We start from the raw sequence: 23,608 nt of genomic DNA, 5'->3' as shown, positions 1-23,608 counted from the left end.
TTTATTTTTCTTTGATTTACAACATTTTTAGATGGATGAACTTCAATTCTTCACGCAAATGTTCAGAAATTAGGTCACTCAAGAAACCCTTGTCACTGGAATAAGATGTACTTCATTATAAAGACTTTAAATCTTTTATTTGTGTTTTATTTTGTCTTGATAACCACAATATCGGTGTGAATATAATGGTATTAAGTTCTGGATGTATCTTTTTCATTAAAAGGGAATTGGAAGAGAATTGTGTTTTGTAAACACAGATTTAGGATTGATTGTTGTGTTATAATTTGCGAATCAACAGTGAAAACTTTTACTGGGGAAGTTGATCCCAGAGCCTAAAAACACGCACTCTATGCATTTCAATGTCCCAGAAACGGTTGATTGGACCCAGCGTACTCTATGAAAGATTATTTTCACAGCGTTCGTAAAAAAGTAAGGTATTTTCAGTCAAAAAGATTTCCATAACAGCCTTTGCCGGTTCACATCGCTCAAGATGTGATCGCGCGAGATCGCGCGTAAGACTCGTGTTGTTAGGATACGTGATCGCTAGCCAATCAGAGGCGTATCTTAAAATAACTGCTTGTTCTAAAAATAGCTTTCACGTACGTCATCATTGGAACATACCCTAATACGGGGGATTCGTTCTCTTACATCATGGTCTCTTGGTTTTTATTTATATTTTATCATGCCCAATCAGATTCAAGTGATGAACATAAAGTATAGATATAACAATCATTAGCTGACAGGCAACTTGCCTCAGCTAAATTAGTGCCGTAGCAGGCCTCGAAATATTGGAGGGGCACAATACAGAAGAGAATATTGGGTGGGGGGGGGGGCACAGCCACGCTCCTACCGGTCATTTCCTTATAATTTTTCAAAATATTGGGGGGCACGTTCCCCCAGTGCCCCACCCCCTTCTACGGCCCTCTGAATGGGTAACCAACCTTTTGGCAAGTTTAGAACATAGTTCAATTCCCTTGGGGGGGCATTTCTCTCTTACCCCCCCCCCCCCCACCCCAATAACACAACGATGGAAAAATAAGATTTGTACTGCATCTCTTATACAAGAAAAACAAAGAAAGTCTACTTAAAGACAGGCAGATCAACTAGCTAGTGCACACATTTAACATAGTTTGCTGGTTACAGTCGTTTTTTTGTAAATTGTTTTAGGCTGCTTGTCACTAGAACCCAATCTATTATCCTAATTCTGCACTGTTTAGATTAGAAATGATATAAATGTTGTACTTATACACACACGGGGGTGCACAGGTTGCGTGCGCACCCTCTCCCCTTGGCCACCAAAAAGTGGTGTCAAAATACTATCGATCCTTTTCCATATGATACCAATAACTATGCAACCCCTCCTTAGCAAATCCTGGGCATGCACCTGTAGGTTTAGTCACTATAATTATGTCTTTTCCTGTGCTTAGAACCTACCTGCTGAAAGAAAGTGGCCTGAACTTAATCAGTGGGTTGTTTAACCTATAAAGGAAGTACTTTCGGGAATGGAGAATGGATATCTGATACACATGCATGATCCTGTTGTTCAGTTCTGTGTTTCCTACATAACTATTAATGTGGCAGAGGTTGGGCTGCAGCAAGTAGTTTCATCTTGGAACCAACATCCAATTGAAGGTACTTCAAAAATTATTGAGAAATCAGAATCTTGTCAGAAGCTAAGGGGTGTCGATGAAATGGGATCCTTTTCTTTTTACCTCATTTTCATGGAAAATTTTCATGGAAAAGCACCAATATTTTTTAAGATCAGGAATGCAGGAGGTATGTCTCCTCAACTTCCTAGCCATATATCATCACAACCCTAAATCTTCAAAATATGGCAGCCTTATTTCCCCTGCTTTAGGAGCAGAGAATTGCAAAACTTCCTTGTAAAGGCAATAAAGAGTGTTTTTTTTTTCTTTAGAAAGAAACAGCAAGATCTTAGCTGTGGTAGCCCAAAGAACAAATCAAGTCAAAATACTTCACCCAAGTATTATACCAAGTGTAGAAGAGGCAATTAGGATGTACAGACAGGCTGGAGGCAGCATCACAGAAGATTGCTCATTTGGTGTTGACCCTCTTTTAAACCACAATGTGCATTTGCAAAGGAGGAATGCTCGATTTTTCCAAAATAACCCTAGCTTTCACTGTATTTTCCAAAATATTGTTAATGGTGATGGTTCCCTAATGGAATCTGCCATTCTCTCTTATTTAGACCTGACCAAAACCTTGTCACCATGACATATTAATTTAGTGTTAGAAATTTCAACAAATTACTCAAGTGATTGCTGTTAAATAATATTTGAAACCATCAATGCACTGACAGTCTATAAATTTACACATTTCTTTTACACAAGCACTATTATGCCCTAGTCCAGTTTAACTGTGTTCATGTTTTATTTATGTATCCCATAACACACTTGGCAGCCACTGTTGTAAGAACAATTAATATGTTGAAATTGATGCGGAGCTGTTTTTAACTCCATGTGGGCAGTCAAAGAAAACACTAAATTATCTGTCCGTCAAGCACCAAACATGATTTACTACATATTTGGGCACATCTCACTCCATTGGCAAATATTTGCTATCCCAAAAGGGCATATCTCCAGTAGACCACTCCCATAGTTTGTGGATCATGAAATTTGAAATCTGGAACCCTCTAGAATCACAGATACACATTTGGTATAATTAAAATTTCCACTTTTTTTTGTTTTGCTGATGCCTATTTTTATTATGTACCAATCAATACATATTATTATAACTTTGGCGAGCATTGTGGCGTATTATACGGGTTCTAATGAACGTTTTGGCGGGCTCTAATATATTTAAGCCCGCTGCTCTAAGCCAATGAGAGGGCGAGGAAATTGCAGGAATTCCCGCAATTCATTCAAACCGCTCGTCGCATCGCTTGCCGTGTTTGGTTGTGTTTTGACAACTACCAAAAAACAAACAGGAAAACATGGCTGAACACGACTTTAAAAAATGGAGCTTAAAAAATGGAAGAAGATTCTGTTCCCAAAAATACTAAAAAACAAACATCCTGGGCGATGAAAAAGTTCACCGAGTGGTGCACGAAGCGAAGTGTTGAATGTGATTTTCACAGTATCAGCTCCTCGGATCTTGGAGGCATTTTACGCCGTTTCTATGCTGAAGTCAAAACAAAAGACAAGAAGGACCTCTCGCCGAGTGCCTTTTGCTTCTAGTGAAACCATTGAGATGGAAAACAGTAATGATTGCAAACAAGGCAGTTTATCTAGGGCAGGAGGGGAAGTGAATGTAAGTTTTTCATCCTCGACCGAATTAACTTCTGCAAAGGCTTTCATACCAAATTGTCACTTTTCTAATTGCACAATAAATTTTAGTTCCTACAAGTGACATCCCATTAAACTTTCTATATTTTGAAACATTTGTTTCGTTTACAAAAAGAACCTTAAACACGTGTATATTTAGCAACGTTTGTAAAGTGAATTGAAGCTGTATTTATTAATTATGTTATAACAACTTTCAATGAATAAATATCACGCGAGTCATCCGCGTTTTCCGATATTATTTTTGTTTTTGCGCTTAATGCTATAATAAAAAAAAGTTATAATAATAGTAATGTAGTTGATGTTCTTGGGCGTAAATATGTTTTGGGCCCTTCTCAGCGCTCAGAGCTCGAGTCGGGCCCAAAACATATTTACGCCCGCGAACATCAACTATATTGTTATATTAATAACAATTAGACTACTTTTTCAATTTGATTACTATACTGCTGAAAAACCACTAGTCACTTATAAACTGTTCAACAGGGACTTATGGTTGACTTATGGTTGTCAGACAAGAATAAGGCTATTCTAACAAAATGTCAACAAAAGAACATAAACATGTTCAGCTCTCACTGTAGTAGTGTTCAGCTCTCACTGTAGTAGTGTTCAGCTCTCACTGTAGTAGTGTTGAGCTTACTAAAGCAAATTACAACTTGTGCTGTAGGGTCAGACTATGAACTTCTTAGATCATTTGCACTAGGTCAGAGTCATCGTCAGAGGATATCAAACTAGGTGGTTCTCCTATGTAAGGGATGGTGTCATCACTGTTAACTGATGTGCTGCCTGTATCAATTGACTCAGGTGGAAGGTCTTGACCAACGATATTTGCAAGCTCTCGGACCATAGGAATGATATCATACTTATTCTTTGTGCATCAGAAGTGGCAGGCAGGGTGAAGGGACTCGTATCACTGAAGTGTGCAAGGCATACACCCTATGACACTGAAACATGCAGAACAAACTGTTGCCGGCAGTGTGCAGTTACTCAAACAAATTGAGCATTTGATTATGTCTCGCATGTACTATTCTTTCGTCAAGTGCTTCTTTGTTGCTGGCTGGTGCTTGCGCTGCTTCTTTGTTAAGTCCCCCTTGTTCTGTAGCTACAGATGGTTTTGGTGATATTATTATTATATCTCTCATAGCGTGCTGATAAAGTCAACAGCTGTTTTTCTTTGTTTTCCCTTTCTCTTCATCTTCACAATTATTTCTTCTTCTCCTTCATCGCAAACCATGACTTTTCTCGTTCCTTTCCAAAACTGTGCACCTGTACAACAAAAGACAATGTAAGTTCAATAAGTTTAATACTACCTTATTGAAAATAGATACGCCAGTTTCTCAATAATTTATTAAGATTGCACTTGTGCTTGTGATTTTCTAAATAAACATTGTTTAGAGAATCCTAGGTACAATAAATTCAATAATTGTCTTGTAATGTTCATTTATTTCATAAAACAATATTTTTTTGCAATGCTTGTAATATTTTTGTCAACAAGAACTTTGGGGAACATGATCCAAGTGTGCTCTAAGAACCAGTAGAATCAATTGTATGATTCTTGAAAACCTTTGTGACCTCAAACCAAAGCATAAAAGAATATGGTACTACCCAATAAGATTTAAGATAGTGACCACACCACAAAAATAGTAGTAGGTAGTTATATATGCAAAATGCAGGATTTCATGTTTTCAACATAAGAGAAAATAAACCTACCACTGATTTGGTAGGTTTCGGCAATTCTGCTTTTCCAGGGAATAAATAGAATCCTTGTCAAGCAATTTTCATAAATTTGGCAGATGCGAAAAGCGAAATTTCACCAAAAAAATTTCATTTATCGAATACTTGCGTGTTTCTAATAAAAGTTTGTATCTTTGTTGAAAAAGCAACTAAAAATTAAGAGCTTTTATTCAATAAAATGAATCGCCGGGATGTAAGAAAGATGAAAATAAATAAAAAAATATTATGATTTAATGCTAAGAAAAAAAAGAAGGAAAAACACCTTTGGATATTTTATTGAGCAGAAAAGTTAATCAACAACGATTTCTTTCTAGTGATTTGAAAAAAACAAAAATGAGATTTCGAATGCCTTTTTCTGATTTCTTTGCATTTTGGAAAAGCGTCTTTCTTTTTTCTGATTTCCGTGGGTGTTCGTGGGTGTTGGAAAATCGACCGTTTTTACCGCCATCTTGTTTGCAACAACGAAGATGGAGTTCCTTGAAGCAAACATTGACGAGATAACAAAGATGGTCAAGTCCAACAAGACGCATTTTCGGATAGCGAATGCTTTCCAAAAAGCTTTCCCCGAAATGAAACGCGGGTTTTCTTCGCGGAACATAAGGCTGTTTTGTTCACGCAATGGGATAAAGAGAAGCAACAGCATGGAAGTAGATAATATTATAAGGGAATCAGTCTCTCAGGTAAGCGAGGTATTTTTGAACACATCAAAGTGTTGATAGAAGTAATGTGCATTTAGCATCTACACGCATGTTCCAGATCAGCAAGGACACGAAGTCCATTCTTTGTCGGTATGAATCTATTTTCTTTCATGGATACTTTTTTAATAGGTAGGCCCGACGTATGACGGCGGAAAATGCTGACCGGCTACATTCGCGCAAAAGGTTATGACCTGAGTGGAAAACAGGTTCGAGAACCCCTAAGCAAAGTGAATCCATCAAAGTCATGCGAAAAGAAGGAATGACAGCATACGACGGAGGAATCCTATCCCAATATAGTGCCCTATATTATGGCCATAAGCTGCACTGTGACCAAAACGAAAAACTGGTTATTTATGGGTGTACCTTTTACGCCTTCAACGACGGTTGCAGTTCAAAGATAGTCGACTTGTTCTGCATGCCAACAAAATCCTGCAGTGATATATTCACATTTCAGGTACGTTTCTATTTATCATTCTTTGACATTATATCCTTTAGATTATTGTTCTGCTTGTTATTTTGTCAGTTTTGTCATCATTTTTATAATCATTTTGGAAGCCTGTTGAAATATGGCAGAGAGAGAAGAGGGGATAGCAGGACTAGTGTTCTCCCCTCAAGATGGCGACAGTGACAGCGGACTCTTATACAGTACACCCTGCAGTACACCAATTTAAACTCAAACAAAATCCTAACCGAGACAACAATACAAATTCTGGTCAGGGTGGTTGGTGTATAGTATTTTCCTTTTACAGTGGAACCTCGATTTAACAAATCTCTATATAACGAAGTCCTCGGTGTAACGGGCCAAAATTACGTAATTTAAAAGTAAGTCAAACGTATGGAACAGAACCTCGACCCAACGAACCCTCGATATAACGAACGCATTTCCCCAGTCCCTTGGCACTTGGTTACATCGAGGTTCCACTTGTTTCTTACTCTTGTTCGGCAGACAAAGCAGGAAGGAACACAGTTTAAGGTACTTAATTGTTGTTAATTGTTTTGACTAAAGTTAATTGTTATGCTGATTTTCCACAGGGACCTTTTGCTTCATCAGGAAATATGGGATATGGTGCGTGTTGACCATGGAACAGAAGCGTTCTTAAAGCTGTTTGTACAAAACCTCTTGAGTAATCACAGAGGGAACTTGGCTTGTGAGCCTTATTTCTTAACTAGATCTACACACTACATACTGTAATTGAATAGTCGAATCGAAAAATAACACGGAAGTCGAATTGAAAAGTTAACAAGTCATCGTCTAGAAGTGAACATCGAAAGAGTTATCGTATATAAATAAAGAAAGCTCCTCGGAGAAACAAAAATTTTTTTCTGTGTTTGGCTCGACAACAATGAGTATGGTTAGGACATTCCTTCCAGGACACTTGCAACCCACCCCCAGTTTGTGGCATTTGCATGGCCAGTCTTCGAGACCGGATTGACAAACTGTCAAACACCTTCAACGAACGTCTTATGAAGCCCAACGAGGGGACTGCGGGGGACGATGGTGACGACTTCATCCCTAATTCCTGTTCCGTGCCAGATATCTGTCTAGTGAATTTCAAAAACTACTAGAAGCGCGTTTCCGCGATAAGAAAATGTTGGAATGAATTTAGGTTGAATTAACATTGATGTACGACTTCCTTTTGTAGGCAATTAGTATATGTAACTAATTCTCGACGCTAGTAAAAGGCATGAAATAAATCGCGAGTCAACTGAGCCACGTGTTTTGTCGTCGTTTCGATGAATTTTGGAAATAAATTGCAAAAATAACATTCACAAATTAAAGGGAACGCTTTTCTGAGCATTCTCTTAAAACAATAGAAGACTCTTGTCCGAATATCTAGGTTTCAAACCTCTAGTAAATTATATTCATATGATTTTTGGCTTTGTTGTGGTCAACGCTCCAAAAACCCCGCTTCTCGTCCGCCATGTTTTTCCAGTCTCGATCAGTTGCGGGAATACATAACCCTGTTGTCCTTGAGAAATTTGTCATATTCTATTTTTAGCACCCCATTGCATTCTTGGATTATAAAAATACACGCATTGAGACAAAAATAAGTTTATTTATGAAAAGCAAACCTTACAATTCTTTTTTCATCTAAGCTATTTAAGTCTATTTATTCAATGCTTGAAACAAATATAATTAAAAAAACAGTTCTTTGTGCTAACGATTTGAATGTTTTACGAGTTGACTATGCTAACGATTTGAATGTTTAACGAGTTGACTATGCTAACGATTTGAATGTTTTACGAGTTGCCTATGCTAACGATTTTAATGTTTTACGAGTTGACTATGCTAACGATTTTAATGTTTTACGAGTTGACTATGCTAACGATTTGAATGTTTTACGGGTTGATTATACTAACGCGTTGAATGTTTATCGAGTTGACTATACTAACAAGTTGACTATACTAACGATTTGGATGTTTTACTAGTTGACTATACAAACAGATGAATATTTTTACAAGTTCACTATACTAACAAGTTGACTATAACAAGACAAGTGCTATAATGTTTTATGCAAGTTCTTTCCAGTCGTTGATGCAGTGAAGATTATCCTTTGACCTTAAAAAAAAAAAAGCAAAGTCAGTGCACGATGTTTATTGAACGAGGTCCCAGCATGTAAATTCCACTGTGTCTGCTAGACCGCCCTACTAGACAGGTTTGAGATCAATTCCACAAGAGTTCCTTGTATATTAGAAAATAATAAATACACAAACGTGAGTTATTCATTTCGCTGATAATTTGATTATAAGCGATATTTTTTTAGAGGAAGGGGGGGAGTAATTAGATGTTGTGATTGTCAATTTTCCGGGGTTTTGTAGTGTTTTGTGTGTGCTGCTATCAAATAAACATTTTCTTATATGTTGACGAGGCGGTAAAAAAAAAGTTCGTTTTATTAAATGCCCAAATAGAACACAATAGAGAAGCCCGAGTTACGTTCTAAGATCTGGAGGTTTTTCTGGAATCTGGGGAGATCGTGAGATCTGGGGAGGTTCTGGGATCTGGGGAGGTTGTGAGATCTGGGGAGGTTCTGGGATCTGGGGAGGTTCTGGGATCTGGGGCGGTTGTGAGATCTGGGGCGGTTGTGAGATCTGGGGAGGTTGTGAGATCTGGGGAGGTTGAGAGATCTGGGGAGGTTCTGGGATCTGGGGAGGTTCTGGGATCTGGGGAGGTTCTGGGATCTGGGGAGGTTCTGGGATCTGGGGAGGTTGTGAGATCTGGGGAGGTTGTGAGATCTGGGGAGGTTCTGAGATCTGGGAAGATTCTGGGATCTGGGGGCTGGGCAGGTTCTTGGCAGGTTCTTGGATCTAAGGAGGTTCCTGGGAGGAGGTTTAACGAGATGAGTGCTCCTGACCAGTGATTCCCTGGTGTTAACTTTATTGAATGTGTGAATTCTGTCAGCGATAACACTTGATATCAAACCCACCTCTTACGCCTTGCAGATCACGCCAGCATCCTCGGAGTGTCTGCAGTTGTGCTTGCCCCACGGGCTGTGTGTGCAGTCGGCAATTGTCTTTTCAGTCCCTCTGCACATCACGTTGTCAAGTAGTATACGTCCGCTCCCCTGACCGAAGGATGCGCTATGAGTGGCCTTGACCGCGCGGGAGTAACCCAACATACGACATACCACTTTCGCATCTCTGGTAAAATTCAACGAAGAATAGTAATAAGATATTTCCTGTTTTTCCTTCTTTATGGATTGAGTGTCCTGAGCATGCCGCTCGTCCCATAATATCAACGTTTTAGAATCTCTTCTCAACGCTGACTTGTTAAAAAAGGCATTTAATTTTTAAATAATATATTGCTTTATTTAGGAAGTGTGAAGTCGAAAGCTCTTGCTTATTTATGCTAAGCAGGTATATGGCTTATATTTATCAGGAAAATACATATTAAATCAAAGGTCTCCTCTAGTACATATCAGTGATTATTGTTTTTTTTAAGAATGCCAATATACATACAATTTTACAAAGACTTTTGTTGGAGCCAAAAACACCTAGGGTAAAGATGATGGGGGGGGGGCTCTCAATATTTTATGAGCTCTATCGAAATCCTGGTGGTTGTTAAAAAAGGGGGCACCGAAAATTCTCTTAAACTAAGGGGGGGGGGGGGCTGGAAGTCAAAACTTTCCTCCCCATCCTCAGGGTATTTCATAAAACACCCCCTAAGCTCACTTAATTTGACGCCACAGTACGAGGATAATAGTGAACAGGTAAAAGCCTAAAAAATACTGCAATAAAATAATAGTCAAATAATAAAATAAGCCTTGAAGCCTTGATAGATAATAATAGCCTTACCGGATGTCCCAAAAGTCATCACACACTGTTCCCCAGACCCCATTATAAAGCACCTCCACGCGGCCGCTGCCACGAACACGACTTCCAGCTAAACGGACGCGCACTGGAAAATAATCAACGATATGCCCTATTAAGTATTAAGTTAAATCCAACAAAGTACTAACAGTTGCTAAAGGCTGATTTAGTGTTATATGAAAGGCACGATTTCGTCGTATATGACCTGCCTACAACATACAAACTATGGCTTGAGTTGTTGAGAGAATGAGAGAGTTGAAAGTTGTTGATGTTGAAAGTCGCGGGCATTTCGCATACGACTGAATCGTGTTGTCTAAATCAGTGTTTTGGGAATCGCTGATACATCTTATCTAAACATTCCTTTTTATACCAATTTTTCTTCTGATGCGGACCCATATTCTCGGCTGTAAAAACTCATTACAATAGTGTAAAGGAGAACGAACTTACTTGGACTCTTGACACTACAGAGTTTTTATTTATTTTGTATTTTTATTCACGCTTATTTATTTCATAACCATGAATTAAATTGCATCTCATTTTTTTCATCTTAAACATCTTCATTTTCAATGACAAAGAACTTTTGCAACACCCTGTTCGTCACGATACCACAAACACTTCGCTTAACAATATTATTTCCGGTTACGTCATATCCGGTATATTTTACACATACTTGGATTCTTAGACCCACACACTACACCAGGTTCTAACAACAAACATTGCAGGCATAGAATATTATTTCCAGTTCACTACATATCCGGTATACACTACACGTACCTAGATTTTTAGGCTCGCAAACTACACCGTGTTTCACCAGTAAACACTGCATGCATAAAATATTACTTCCGGTTCACGTCATATCCGGTATATACTACACGTACCTGGATTCCTAGGCTCACACACTACACCAGCATCCTCGTGATGGCCGCAGTTGTGTTTACCCCAAGGCTTATGGGCGCAATAGTCGATTGACGATTCCCGTCCGGAGCATTGGACATTATCCAACCAGATTTGGCCCGATCCCCTCCCACACGCCGCTCGTGGTAAGGCCTTCTCGGCTCGCTTGTATCCAAGCATGCGACAAACGACATGGCCATCCTATGAAAAAAAATAAAGTTGCTCAACAGCACAAACATCAGCCGGCATAAAGTCGCTTAACAGCGCAAGCATCAGCCGGCATAAAGTCGCCTAACAGCGCAAACATCAGCCGGCTAAAGTCGCCTAACAGCGCAAACATCAGCCGGCATAAAGTCGCTCAACAGCGTAAACATTAGCCGGCATAAAGTTGCTCAACAGCGTAAACATTAGCCGGCATAAAGTTGCTCAACAGCGCAAGCATTAGCCGGCATAAAGTTGCTCAACAGCGTAAACATTAGCCGGCATAAAGTTGCTCAACAGCGTAAACATTAGCCGGCATAAAGTTGCTCAACAGCGTAAACATCAGCCGGCATAAAGTTGCCTAACAGCGCAAGCATCAGACGGCATAAAGTCGCTTAACAGCGGAAACATCAGCCGGCATAAAGTCGCCTAACAGCGCAAGCATCAGCCGGCTAAAGTCGCCTAACAGCGCAAACATCAGCCGGCATAAAGTCGCTCAACAGCGTAAACATTAGCCGGCATAAAGTTGCTCAACAGCGTAAATATTAGCCGGCATAAAGTTGCTCAACAGCGTAAACATTAGCCGGCATAAAGTTGCTCAACAGCGTAAACATTAGCCGGCATAAAGTTGCTCAACAGCGTAAACATCAGCCGGCATAAAGTCGCCTAACAGCGCAAGCATCAGACGGCATAAAGTCGCTTAACAGCGGAAACATCAGCCGGCATAAAGTCGCCTAACAGCGCAAGCATCAGCCGGCATAAAGTCGCTTAACAGCGCAAGCATCAGCCGGCATAAAGTCGCTTAACAGCGCAAGCATCAGCCGGCATAAAGTCGCTCAACAGCGCAAGCATCAGCCGGCATAAAGTCGCTTAACAGCGCAAGCATCAGCCGGCTAAAGTCGCTTAACAGCGCAAGCATCAGCCGGCGTAAAGCCGCTTAACAGCGCAAGCATCAGCCGGCTAAAGTCGCCTAACAGCGCAAACATCAGCCGGCTAAAGTCGCTTAACAGCGCAAGCATCAGCCGGCATAAAGCCGCTTAACAGCGCAAGCATCAGCCGGCTAAAGTCGCCTAACAGCGCAAACATCAGCCGGCTAAAGTCGCCTAACAGCGCAAACATCAGCCGGCATAAAGTCGCTCAACAGCGTAAACATTAGCCGGCATAAAGTCGCTTAACAGCGCAAGCATCAGCCGGCATAAAGCCGCTTAACAGCGCAAGCATCAGCCGGCTAAAGCCGCCTAACAGCGCAAACATCAGCCGGCTAAAGTCGCTTAACAGCACAAGCATCAGCCGGCATAAAGTCGCTCAACAGCGTAAACATTAGCCGGCATAAAGTCGCTCAACAGCGTAAACATTAGCCGGCATAAAGTCGCTCAACAGCGCAAGCATCAGCCGGCATAAAGTCGCTCAACAGCGTAAACATCAGCCGGCATAAAGTCGCTTAACAGCACAAACATCAGCCGGCATAAAGTTGCTCAACAGCGCAAGCATCAGACGGCATAAAGTCGCTTAACAGCGGAAACATCAGCCGGCATAAAGTCGCCTAACAGCGCAAGCATCAGCCGGCATAAAGTCGCTTAACAGCGCAAGCATCAGCCGGCATAAAGTCGCCTAACAGCGCAAGCATCAGCCGGCATAAAGTCGCTCAACAGCGCAAGCATCAGCCGGCATAAAGTCGCTTAACAGCGCAAGCATCAGCCGGCTAAAGTCGCTTAACAGCGCAAGCATCAGCCGGCGTAAAGCCGCTTAACAGCGCAAGCATCAGCCGGCTAAAGTCGCCTAACAGCGCAAACATCAGCCGGCTAAAGTCGCCTAACAGCGCAAACATCAGCCGGCATAAAGTCGCTCAACAGCGTAAACATTAGCCGGCATAAAGTCGCTTAACAGCGCAAGCATCAGCCGGCATAAAGCCGCTTAACAGCGCAAGCATCAGCCGGCTAAAGCCGCCTAACAGCGCAAACATCAGCCGGCATAAAGTCGCTTAACAGCACAAGCATCAGCCGGCATAAAGTCGCTCAACAGCGTAAACATTAGCCGGCATAAAGTCGCTCAACAGCGTAAACATTAGCCGGCATAAAGTCGCTCAACAGCGCAAGCATCAGCCGGCATAAAGTCGCTCAACAGCGTAAACATCAGCCGGCATAAAGTCGCTTAACAGCACAAACATCAGCCGGCATAAAGTTGCTCAACAGCGCAAGCATCAGCCGGCATAAAGTCGCTAACAGCGCAAGCATCAGACGGCATAAAGTCGCTTAACAGCGGAAACATCAGCCAGCATAAAGTCGCCTAACAGCGCAAGCATCAGCCGGCATAAAGTCGCTTAACAGCGCAAGCATCAGCCGGCATAAAGTCGCCTAACAGCGCAAGCATCAGCCGGCATAAAGTCGCTCAACAGCGCAAGCATCAGCCGGCATAAAGTCGCTTAACAGCGCAAGCATCAGCCGGCTAAAGTCGCTTAACAGCGCAAGCATCAGCCGGCATAAAGCCGCTTAACAGCGCAAGCATCAGCCGGCTAAAGTCGCCTAACAGCGCAAACATCAGCCGGCTAAAGTCGCCTAACAGCGCAAACATCAGCCGGCATAAAGTCGCTTAACAGCACAAACATCAGCCGGCATAAAGTCGCTCAACAGCACAAACATCAGCCGGCATAAAGTCGCTCAATGCGTAACCATCAGCCGGCATAAAGTCGCTCAACAGCGCAAGCATCAGCCGGCATAAAGTTGCTCAGCAGCGTAAACATCAGCCGGCATAAAGTCGCTTAACAGAACAAACAGCAGCCGGCATAATGCCGCTTATTATACAAATGAAAATAAATGATCTCCGAAGGTTACCACGCACCTTTATGTCCCAATTGTCGTCGCACACGGTCCCCCATTTGTTGTTGTGAAAGATCTCCACGCGCCCCATGTTACTTAGCATGCCACCAACTAGACGAACTGTGAAAGAGACGGTAAGTTTATGAGACGGTCAAACAGACTTGAAACAGACTGACAGAGAAACAGTTATATTAACTTACCTTTGATGTTAGAATTTGGGATGCACCTCACTCCGGCGTGTTCATTCCTACGGCAGTTGTGTGAGCCCCAACCTCTGTGTTTGCACTGAGCTATGGATTTCTCTCCACCTTTACACTGAACATCATCTAGATGAATAGGACCGCGGCCTGCTCCAAACCTTCAAAAGTACAATCAATTAGAATCGTATATCTGCCCGCTTCAAACCAACATCATTTATTTATTAATTAAAATAAACGTCAACAATTGGCAAGGGACACACAGCAGGGCAGGCATTAAATTCATAGGAAATTAATCGAACATACTTAAAAATACAAACATTACAATAATCTCCAGTGGGTCTCGAAATCAAGCACAACAGAAAACAGATTTAAACGGTTACAGTAGTAATTTGCAATGCACTGCTTTTGCAGCTAAATTGTTTCACGTTTACTCTAGCTTTTTTCTCATTTTTTTTCTTTTAAAGATTTCATTTTTTTTCTTCGTTTTCTTGCGTGGCATGCGCAGTCATTTCTGTGTATATTTGGCATGAATTTGTGACTCAAAAAGGCTTGGATCAGTGCTTTTTTTAGGATAGATTAAAATTTGCCGTGATTCAAGCAGCCTTAGTTCCTCTCATTTGTTAAGGGTTTCATAGCCTAGGCGTCACACAAGTCGTATCGCCGGGCTTTAATCCGTCACTTACTTGCTGCAGCAGAAATCAGCCTGAGCTCCAGCCTTATAGCCGAGTTGTTTACATACAACATGTGCGTCGTTGATATCAAAGTGGTCATCACATACGCTTCCCCAAACCCCCCAGAACACCTCCACTCGCCCCTCATAAGGCGTCCTCCCACCAACGAGGCGTACTTTAACATTGGCTGGTAATTACAAGATAAAAATTAATTATTATAAGTGAATTCTACAGGCAATCAATAGCAATAATATTTAAGCTTATTATTATCAAGGCAAAATGGTTCTGTATTTTAGAACGCATCACCCTAACAAAACAATATTTTGCTGCTATCTTTGCCTCTACATGATCTTGGCATGTTCTTAGAATTTGAAATATGAAGCTGGACGTTGTTATAGAAAAGGTTCTTCAAAAAACAATAGTGTAGTCACCAAATGTTTACATTCTACCGTAGTATTCGTTATACACTAAGTATTGAGTCACTACTGAAAACGAATAATGTAGACGATGTTCCATTACGTAAATAGGGGACGGGCTATAGTCTGAAGAGCTTATTTCGATTGTTATGTTTATTTCCATGGGCAGGGGGTAAACCCCCAGGCCTTGAGCAATCCCTCGTACACGTTATTGGGTGTAGCTCCCCTTTTAATTATAGTGTTATTTGATTGCATCCACCGCATAGGGGCTATGCATCACAAAAAACCGTATCACAATGCATTAAAGACATATAAACGTACAAGAAAATTATGATATGTATAGATAATACTTACGTAAAGGTGTAACTGAAAAGAAACCAAAAAGTATATATTAGACAAACAGCTTTGCTATTAACGAATAAGATTTCAAAATGATTCGCAAGCCCTGTATGTTTGTTAGCTTATTTCTAAAACTAATGCTTTCATAGTCACAAAATACAATGGAAGTGATGCCTAACGGCAAACGATTATCGATCCATACCGTAATATCCAGGAGAAATTATAACCATGTGCCTAGCCCCTAAGGCTAGCCCCCCCCCCTCAATGGCTAGTCGTTATATGTAGTTTTGTCCTCCTCCCAAAACCAGAACTAAGCCGTGAAAGCCTAAGCCCGGCGGTTGTAAGACTATGAAGCGTTTACCCCAATTTTTCGCGTGACGACACGCTTACCCACCTGTAGGGAGAGGCCCTGGGCACGAATATCTCTTTCTGACTTGCCAGATGTCGACCCTGCTCAGTCCATCCCGTTGACCAATAGCTGCTCCGCTTTTCTTAGGCGTGATTGTGTCCCGCCCATTTTTGGAAAAGGATCTGCGGCCATAATGCATCAAGGAGTTGTAATCATACGGAGCTCCGAGGGTATGGGAGTTCAAGTGCTTGTTGAAGTTGTGTGCCTTCCCTGGAACATTAAAGAACCTCGTTCATCCATTATAGTTTTTGTTTACGAATTGTTTTCTTGTGTATTGTTATTGTTTCATGTGGCGGTGATTTTAAGTCAATTAAAAGACCGTTGCTTTCGGACGCATTTTTTTTTTTTAAATCTATTCATTTCATTGTTTTGCAAAATTCATTTAGCGTGAAAAATAATTAGAGGTTCTTTCTACGCTAAAACGCATATTCAGGCGCGCAAATCGACGGTGCCAACTCGGTGCGAATTGGCGTATACATTTACGCATTATTTGCGCAAATTGTTTAATATTCTGCGATATCTCTACAATAGTTATAAGCTGCTTAAACCAATTTCCGACTTCCGTCATTTAAACGCGGAGTAAATTTGGTGCTTTTTGATCAGAATCTGCCGGAGAAATGGCGTGATTTAAAAACTAAAATAAAAATGCTTCAAGAATATTGAATAACGGCGCTATCATACCTGCCCTGATGTTGTTCCAGTTAATAGTGACGTACTGGTCGCGGTCCTTTCTACTTTGTTCGTGCCAAAAGCCGAGGGCGTGCAAGATCTCATGCGCGACTATCCCCATCGTCTCACACCCCCTTCCTATGGAGATGTCTTGCTCTCTCCTTTGGTGACCGACGTACGAGTAACACCTGTAGAGTATTTTGTATATCAAAGGTTTATTTTCACAGAGCAGACTAGAGGCAGAGACAGAAGGAAACGTCGACAGAGAAGAAAGCGGAGCAAAGAAGGAAGTGGACACAGAGAAGCAAAAGGAGACGGAGAAGGAAGAAGAGACAGGGAAGCAAGAGGAGACGGAGAAGGAAGTGGAGACAGAAGGAAGCGGCGACAGAAAAGGAAGCGGAGACAGAAGGCATCGGAGAAAGGAAAGCAAAGGGAGACGGAGAAGGAAGAAGAGACAGGGAAGAAAGAGGAGACGGAGAAGGAAGTGGAGACAGAGAAGGAAGCGGGGACATAGAAGCAAGCGGAGAAAGAAAAGCAAAAGAAGACGGAAAAGGAAGAAGAGAAAGGGAAGCAAGAGGAGATGGAGAAGGAAGCGGAGACAGAAAAGAAAAAGAAGACGGAGAAGGAAGAAGAGACAGAGAAGCAAGAAGAGACAGAGAAGCAAGAGGAGACGGAGAAGGAAGGGGAGACGGAGAAGGAAGCGGAGACAGAGAAGCAAGCGGAGACAAAGAAGGAAGCGGAGACAGAGAAGGAAGCGGAGAAAGAAAAGAAAAAGAAGACGGAGAAGGAAGAAGAGAAAAGGAAGCAAGAGGAGACGGAGAAGGAAGCGGAGACAGAAAAGGAAGCGGAGAAAGAAAAGAAAAAAAAAGACGGAGAAGGAAGAAGAGAAAGGGAAGCAAGAGGAGACGGAGAAGGAAGCGGAGACAGAGAAGGAAGCGGAGACAGAGAAGGAAGCGGAGACAGAGAAGCAAGAGGAGACAGAGAAGCAAGAGGAGACGGAGAAGGAAGGGGTGACGGAGAAGGAAGCGGTGACGGAGAAGAAGGAAGGGGAGACGGAGAAGGAAGCGGAGACAGAGAAGGAAGCGGAGAACATAATATTCTTACCCATTGCCAACGAAAAATCTGACGTATCCGGTGACGGATTTTTTATTTATGAACCTGAAAATATTTAGAAAAAATCCACAGTTAAGTGTCTATAGTTAGGTTTACGTCTACAAATTCAGTTTGCTGGCATCTAAACTGCAGTTCAAGATGGTGTATAATGTGAAGAGTAAGGTGAACCCACCTGATGCACGTCTCACGTGAGATGTGGGCAATAGCTGCTTTGATGGCCTGGACTGCAAGATTGCCTAAAAAATATGGTAATACGTGAAAAGCCCATCAAAGCAAATTGTCGTAAAAAAAAAAAGGTGACGGTAAACTAGTCCCCTGGGTCTTGGTAACCAGCAACTCGCACATGGTATATGTGATATCGTATTTCTTTGGCCTTCTTTCGTTAAGGATTTAGTTTTAAGTACAGCTGAGATTGTAGAACTCAGAGCTCGACGATCTGCGATGAATCACAGACGAACTTGTCAAGGCAAATTCAAGATACGTTGTTGAGGCGCAGTGGCAGTAGAGAGGTCTCACTGTACTCACCTAGATTTCTGTCCAGAACATAATAAACGGTTTTTCTTGGCCACAACTTCCCTACAACGGAGTCTGAAACCTGTCCGGACACCAACTTTCTCACGTGATCATCCATTGCAATATCTCCTTCGAATAGATCTATAGTAGAAAAGGTAAAGCTGTCCAGCATACTAGAAAATGAAAATTTATCTTTTCAGCCAAATTAGTAGTGCCGCAACCTCCCAGAATTAAAAATCCTTTGCTTGTTTGGAAATAGCGAATAGTCAATGACACATTAGCGACGGTTAGTAGGTAAATGAAGTAGGAATATTAATTCCAAATCTGACAATAAAAAAAAATATTTTTTCAGCCAAATTAGTAGTGCCGCAACTTCCCAGAATTAAGAATCCTTTGCTTGTTTGGAAATAGTAGTCAATGACACATTAGCGACGGTTAGTAGGTAAATGAAGTAGGAATATTAATTCCCTTCAAATCTGACTTTTTTTGCAATATCTCCTTCGAATAGATCTATAGTAGAAAAGGTAAGGCTATCGATCATACTAGAAAATAAAAAAAATATTTTTTCAGCCAAATTAGTAGTGCCGCAACTTCCCAGAATTAAACATCCTTTGCTTGTTTGGAAATAGTAGTCAATGACACATTAACGACGGTTTGACGTTTTTTTTAGTGTTGTTGACTGCGTGCCTTTTTTTAAATTTCGAAATTTTGGCGGGCGTGTAACGTTTATTTTGGTGTAAAAACCGCAAATCCTAACCTGCATCTTCCTCCCGTTTGTACGTGTCAACCTCGTCTTTCCCATCAGGGTCTAGTGAAGCGTTTTCTTAAAAAAAAAACAGAGAAGCTGTTTAGTAATATAATCTACTGGCTAACAGAATCCTAAACAGTCCAGGTATTTGTAACGTTTTTGGTACGGTATTTAATACCGTTAATTTTTATTTCTGTTTATAAAGTTTGATGATTGCACACTTCAACTCAAATAACCACAGCACGGTTAAAAAATAGTTAAGTGAAGTAGGAATATTAATTCCCTTCAAATCTGACTTTTTCGGGTGCTTTTTTGACCTTCACGGCAAAAGTTGAAATACGAGCGCGCGCAATAACGGACGTGCCAAAGGAGGGTTGATTCCCGCAAGACCTTGTCAAGTGCAGAGCTCCGAAAATCGATCATCGCTAAGTTGAAAAGTATGTTTTGTACATGTGAAGGAATATCAGCGAACTGCTTGGGATTTGTTTTCAATAAAAACGCAATAAAATGTGATCTAAAATCAAATTCCAAAAAAGCGCGCGCTCGTCTGAAATGACGCTATTGCCTAAAGCGCGCCCGTGAAAATAACGAAAACGGAAAAGCTCTTTGAATGATATATTTTCCATCATCTGCCCTGTTCTCAGAAAAGATTGGCAATCAAGTATTTACCCACGACCAAAATCAGCGTATTATTTCTGAAATAAACCCTCGCTCGTCCCTTTCGCAGTCATCTTGAACTAAGCAACCAGGCCACACCGCATATATGCGGTGTATTTTCGCGCGCATGCGCATGCAATAAATACTGGACCCTCTTTCACGCGAGCCAGAATGTCGAGCGCAAAGAGAGTCCCAGGTCTGGACTAGAGAGCCAGGTGTTGGGTGAAACATAATGAACCACAGGAAACCCAATTGAACGCCCCGGGGACTGGTCCTTAGAGGAACGGATCTTCTAAAGACATTTGACGTCACAGGGTCAGCGAACGACAGGGTTGTCCAACTAGATCTGCTTCTATCATTGAACCTTAAACTGGTACCGTCTTTCCAATCCTCGAAGAACTGCCATTACCTTCAGCCCCATCGTTTGCTGTTCCTGGAGGGTCTTGGATTTCTTGAGTCAGATCTGATAAAAGATCACTTGACTTCTTTGAGAATTGGTCAATAGGCGAAGCGTCTTCAGTTCCTGGGGGACCATTTGTATCTTGAAAAACAAAAATGTATTTAACAAATTTGCCATAGTTTCCCGTGGTATGTACTCTTATTCACCAGGATTTTCGTCACCTCATGTTAAAAATGTTGTGGAGTGATTCCACAGTTAATTTTGTTCATGAGGTGACGAATATCGTGGTGTATAAGAGTATATACCACGAAAAACTATAATAAATTTCTTTTCTCCAACACAAACAACCAAAGCAGTATTTTACAAAATCAAAACAGCGCGCACTTGTTTGAAATGGCGTGTTTTCTAGTACGTGCGCGAGCGCATGCAACCGGTGTTTGGAGCGCGCGCGGATAAACGAAAATTGAAAACTTTAGCTTCAAAAACCTGCAGTTTTCATTACTTTTAGTGTCCTTTTGTAAGGATGGAAAATACATTTACAAGAAAAGATTTTGAACCAAATTTACCGAATTTGAAGCAAGGTTTTTCGGCTCTTTCGCTTCAAGTGAACCTGCAAGGATTGTGTAAATGACGAATCCCGTGGGATGTCCTCTGATTTACCATAGCTAACAACCAATCAGAAAGAGAGATTACGAGAAAGTGTTGTAGAAAAGATCATTTACCACAGCATAACGTTTTCTACAACTTTTGTTAGTTTGTTTGTCTGTCTGCTTGTTGTTTTGTTGAAGGAGACTGCGTAGCAATGGGGTAGGGACAATAAGTAAAGATTTAGTGCAGAGAGAGGAAAAAACTTTTCGCTGGCCTCAGTGAAATTTTGAGAATTAAAAATATATTTCTAATGATCGATATTTTCCAAAATAGACCCCAAGACAAGTGAAATTAATACAAGGGGTTAATCAGCGAATTATTTCGTGTGAGTTGCGTTTTCCAATGCGATAAGTGACACGCACCAAACAAGAGAGCATAAGATAAGAGAGGGACACTGGTATTACCCGCGCGCCATGTCGATTCCGAATCTGGCTATTTTAAGTAACCACCACCCCACCACTGTGCGTGAGCATTTTTACTCACCCTACCCCTGCGCTTTGGCATTTACATCTTGTTGTTTGCCGCTGTTTTGTGTCTTGAAACCGAAAAAAAACCCACCCTATTTGCACAAATACTATCGAAAATTTCATTCTAGCATCAAGGATACAGGCAGTTGCGGTATATTAAGATGTAGTACTTCGAGGATTGCAAGATTTCGAAAACGTTTAAAAAAAAGAGACTTCATTCAAAATCAAGAGCGGAAAACCTCGTGCTTCAAACACCGCTTCCGCTCTAACTTGCTGCTTCTTCGTGGTTTTTCAACATTCATTATCTTCCTAAGGGTCAAACGAAATCTGTAAGTTAGACACTAGATATGATATTGATTTTTGTGAATATTCCGGTGAATTGAGAAGAAATCCAAGAAAATACATTTCATAAAACTATCCTTGTAGCGAGGGAATGCATTTTTGTGATGATCAAAGCCAGCAAGCTGAAGTATCTGAGTTTTCTAATAGTGAGAAAATAAGTAGGGAGATATTACGGTACTTTTTTGATGTTGTTTCTAGACATTTCCATAACTATAGGACCAAATAAAAGAAGCAAATCCTGACGCACAGTGGTGGGGTGGTGGTTACTAAAAATAGCCAGATTCGGAATCGACATGGCGCGCGGGTAATTCATAGATCCGACGAGCGCGAATAGCCATACTATGTGTTTATGTGCTTTCAAAGCTATTATTCTCAACTTGCAGTGATTTAAGTGCGGGGAAAAGTAGAAGAGAATGTCAAATTCGCTGTTTACGCCTGACTTTTAACTACAAGTTTTATCGGCAAATGTCAAGATTTACACCAATAATACAAACGACAGTCTCATCATTATTATATGTAATTGAAGTAACCTAGGATAATATCAGTTCTTTTGTCTCTATTCTTCTCGTTCTTTGTGTCGAGGTGCGGATATTGTTCATTTGCCCAATCAAATTGCGGCTTGTAAGAGCTACGTACTGACCCCAAATTAATAGACCGTTTTGGAATTACGCTTCAACGCTCACAAAGACGCTTTTTCGAGTGTGTCATTGTTGTTCGGGTCTTTAAGCTATAAATAAGCAAAGCCATGCATACATGTTATGCACGTACTAATTTCTAAAAAGAGCATTAGCTGCCAAATTAAAATCCTGCAATGATTACATAAATGACCTTAGCTGATCTACTCTAAAGGGACACTTACTGTTTTATCCTTGTTCGTGAAACAGTAAAATCAAAACCCGACAAAAGAAAATGATTTCCATAAAATGTCACATTATAATTTTGTTATAAGCTTAAAGGCCCTCCAGGAATTTGTCTTACCGCCCCCTTTACATCTGCTGTTTTTTTCTCTCTTGTTTTTTAATCAGAGAAGTTTTTACAGAATCTCCCCGCTCAATGTTTTTATGTACCTCACCTCGAATTTCTCTCTAATTTGTGGTAGAAATAATGTGTTCTCGAAGAATTCCTTTCACTATTTCAAAGTCAGTGGATCAGCAGATTTGTTTTATGGGCTATTACTTTCTCCTGATTAATAGTTTTTAAGTTGTAAAGAGCGAGCAAATATGCATGTTAAAAGCGCTCTGACGAGACTTTTGAAGCGTTGGAGCTCCTATCGGATCTTTCAAGGTCCAATAAAACCCTAACTTATCATCCTGGAGATCGTGAAAACTGCGTCAAAAGTTTATAGTGACTTTTTTAATTCGTGAAAACGTATTTTTCTGACATGTGCATGATCTATCTATTTGTTTTGCTGAAATTTCTCTTAAAGAAACATACAAAATGCATCATTGTGCGTTTATAGTTATCAGGACGACTTTCAAAATCAAATAGGAATTTGAAACTATTAATTGCGAACTACCTAGAGCTTATTCCTTACCTTCGATCACTGATTTTCCTGAGCAAAGGTTGCCATAGACAAGAAAAAGGGCTACTAGTAGAAAGTAGACCTTCGCCATCTTTGGGTTGAGATATACTGCTAAAGGTAATGAAGGGTGGTTCTGTTTTCTTGTTATGTTATGAATAATCAGCCATGCATTCCTGAACATGAAAATTGCAGTTCTTTTATAACAATACCATATACATATACCGATTTCAAAAAACGTTGTCAGTGCGAAACGGCAAATGGCGATTGGCAAATGGCAGATCTAGGACCGAAAGGAACCATGGGTCTCATTAAATTTCTACTAAATGCTGAAGAATATAAATAAATCAAACAATTATCCATTAAAGATCATAAATGTATGTCTCTGACATTGTAAGACTTTATTTAACACCTTTAATTTTACGAATGATTAGTACCCAGAAGCACCGTTCGGGTAAACTGCCATTTACTATTTGTCATTCGCCATTTGCACTGACAACCTTTTTTGAAAAAGGTGTATAACACTAAGGAGAAGACGACATTTAAG

The 23,608-nt window shown here is 40.8% G+C and overlaps 2 protein-coding genes and 1 pseudogene across 3 annotated transcripts; 2 read left to right on the top strand and 1 right to left on the bottom strand.

The window, feature by feature from the left end:
- Positions 1–1,029: 1,029 nt before the first annotated feature.
- Positions 1,030–3,011, top strand: LOC116611877. Its single transcript, XM_032372493.2, has 2 exons — positions 1,030–1,632; positions 1,919–3,011. The coding sequence occupies exons 1-2, from the start codon at positions 1,503–1,505 to the stop codon at positions 2,233–2,235; spliced, it is 447 nt and encodes a 148-aa protein (XP_032228384.2). The 5' UTR covers positions 1,030–1,502; the 3' UTR covers positions 2,236–3,011.
- A 650-nt stretch (positions 3,012–3,661) lies between these two features.
- LOC116615412 lies at positions 3,662–7,015 on the top strand (annotated as a pseudogene).
- Positions 7,016–7,768: 753 nt separating this feature from the next.
- On the bottom strand, positions 7,769–23,235 carry LOC5504220 (deleted in malignant brain tumors 1 protein). Of its 2 annotated transcripts, XM_048731241.1 has the most exons (16): positions 23,077–23,235; positions 20,095–20,226; positions 19,038–19,103; positions 18,293–18,421; positions 17,940–18,003; positions 17,759–17,812; positions 16,667–16,842; positions 15,971–16,195; positions 15,592–15,603; positions 14,834–15,008; positions 14,151–14,308; positions 13,973–14,070; positions 10,918–11,134; positions 10,025–10,127; positions 9,157–9,370; positions 7,769–8,291 (listed from the first exon to the last, which is right to left on the bottom strand). In XM_048731241.1, exons 1-15 carry the CDS (start codon positions 23,153–23,155, stop codon positions 9,160–9,162), a joined length of 1,899 nt encoding a protein of 632 aa, XP_048587198.1. In that variant the 5' UTR covers positions 23,156–23,235; the 3' UTR covers positions 7,769–8,291; positions 9,157–9,159. The 2 variants fall into 2 exon arrangements, with proteins under 2 accessions (XP_048587198.1, XP_048587199.1); XM_048731242.1 differs by lacking the exon at positions 19,038–19,103.
- Positions 23,236–23,608: the final 373 nt, after the last annotated feature.

Source organism: Nematostella vectensis, chromosome 8, assembly GCF_932526225.1.
Source record: "Nematostella vectensis chromosome 8, jaNemVect1.1, whole genome shotgun sequence".
Classification (NCBI taxonomy): Eukaryota; Metazoa; Cnidaria; class Anthozoa; order Actiniaria; family Edwardsiidae; genus Nematostella; species Nematostella vectensis.
Note: the sequence above shows the minus strand (reverse complement) of the source record. Positions and strands in the feature narration are given on the sequence as shown.

Excerpts from the sequence above, each read along its gene's own strand:
- LOC116611877 (XM_032372493.2), top strand. The coding sequence starts at position 1,503 with ATGGAGAATGGATATCTGATACACATGCATGATCCTGTTGTTCAGTTC. Across the intron at positions 1,633-1,918 it reads GAACCAACATCCAATTGAAG|AAAGAAACAGCAAGATCTTA; the intron begins GTACTTCAAAAA and ends TTTTTTCTTTAG.
- LOC5504220 (XM_048731241.1), bottom strand. The coding sequence starts at position 23,155 with ATGGCGAAGGTCTACTTTCTACTAGTAGCCCTTTTTCTTGTCTATGGC. Across the intron at positions 10,128-10,917 it reads GTGTGAGCCTAGGAATCCAG|TGCGCGTCCGTTTAGCTGGA; the intron begins GTACGTGTAGTA and ends ATTATTTTCCAG. Across the intron at positions 9,371-10,024 it reads GATGACTTTTGGGACATCCG|AGATGCGAAAGTGGTATGTC; the intron begins GTAAGGCTATTA and ends GAATTTTACCAG.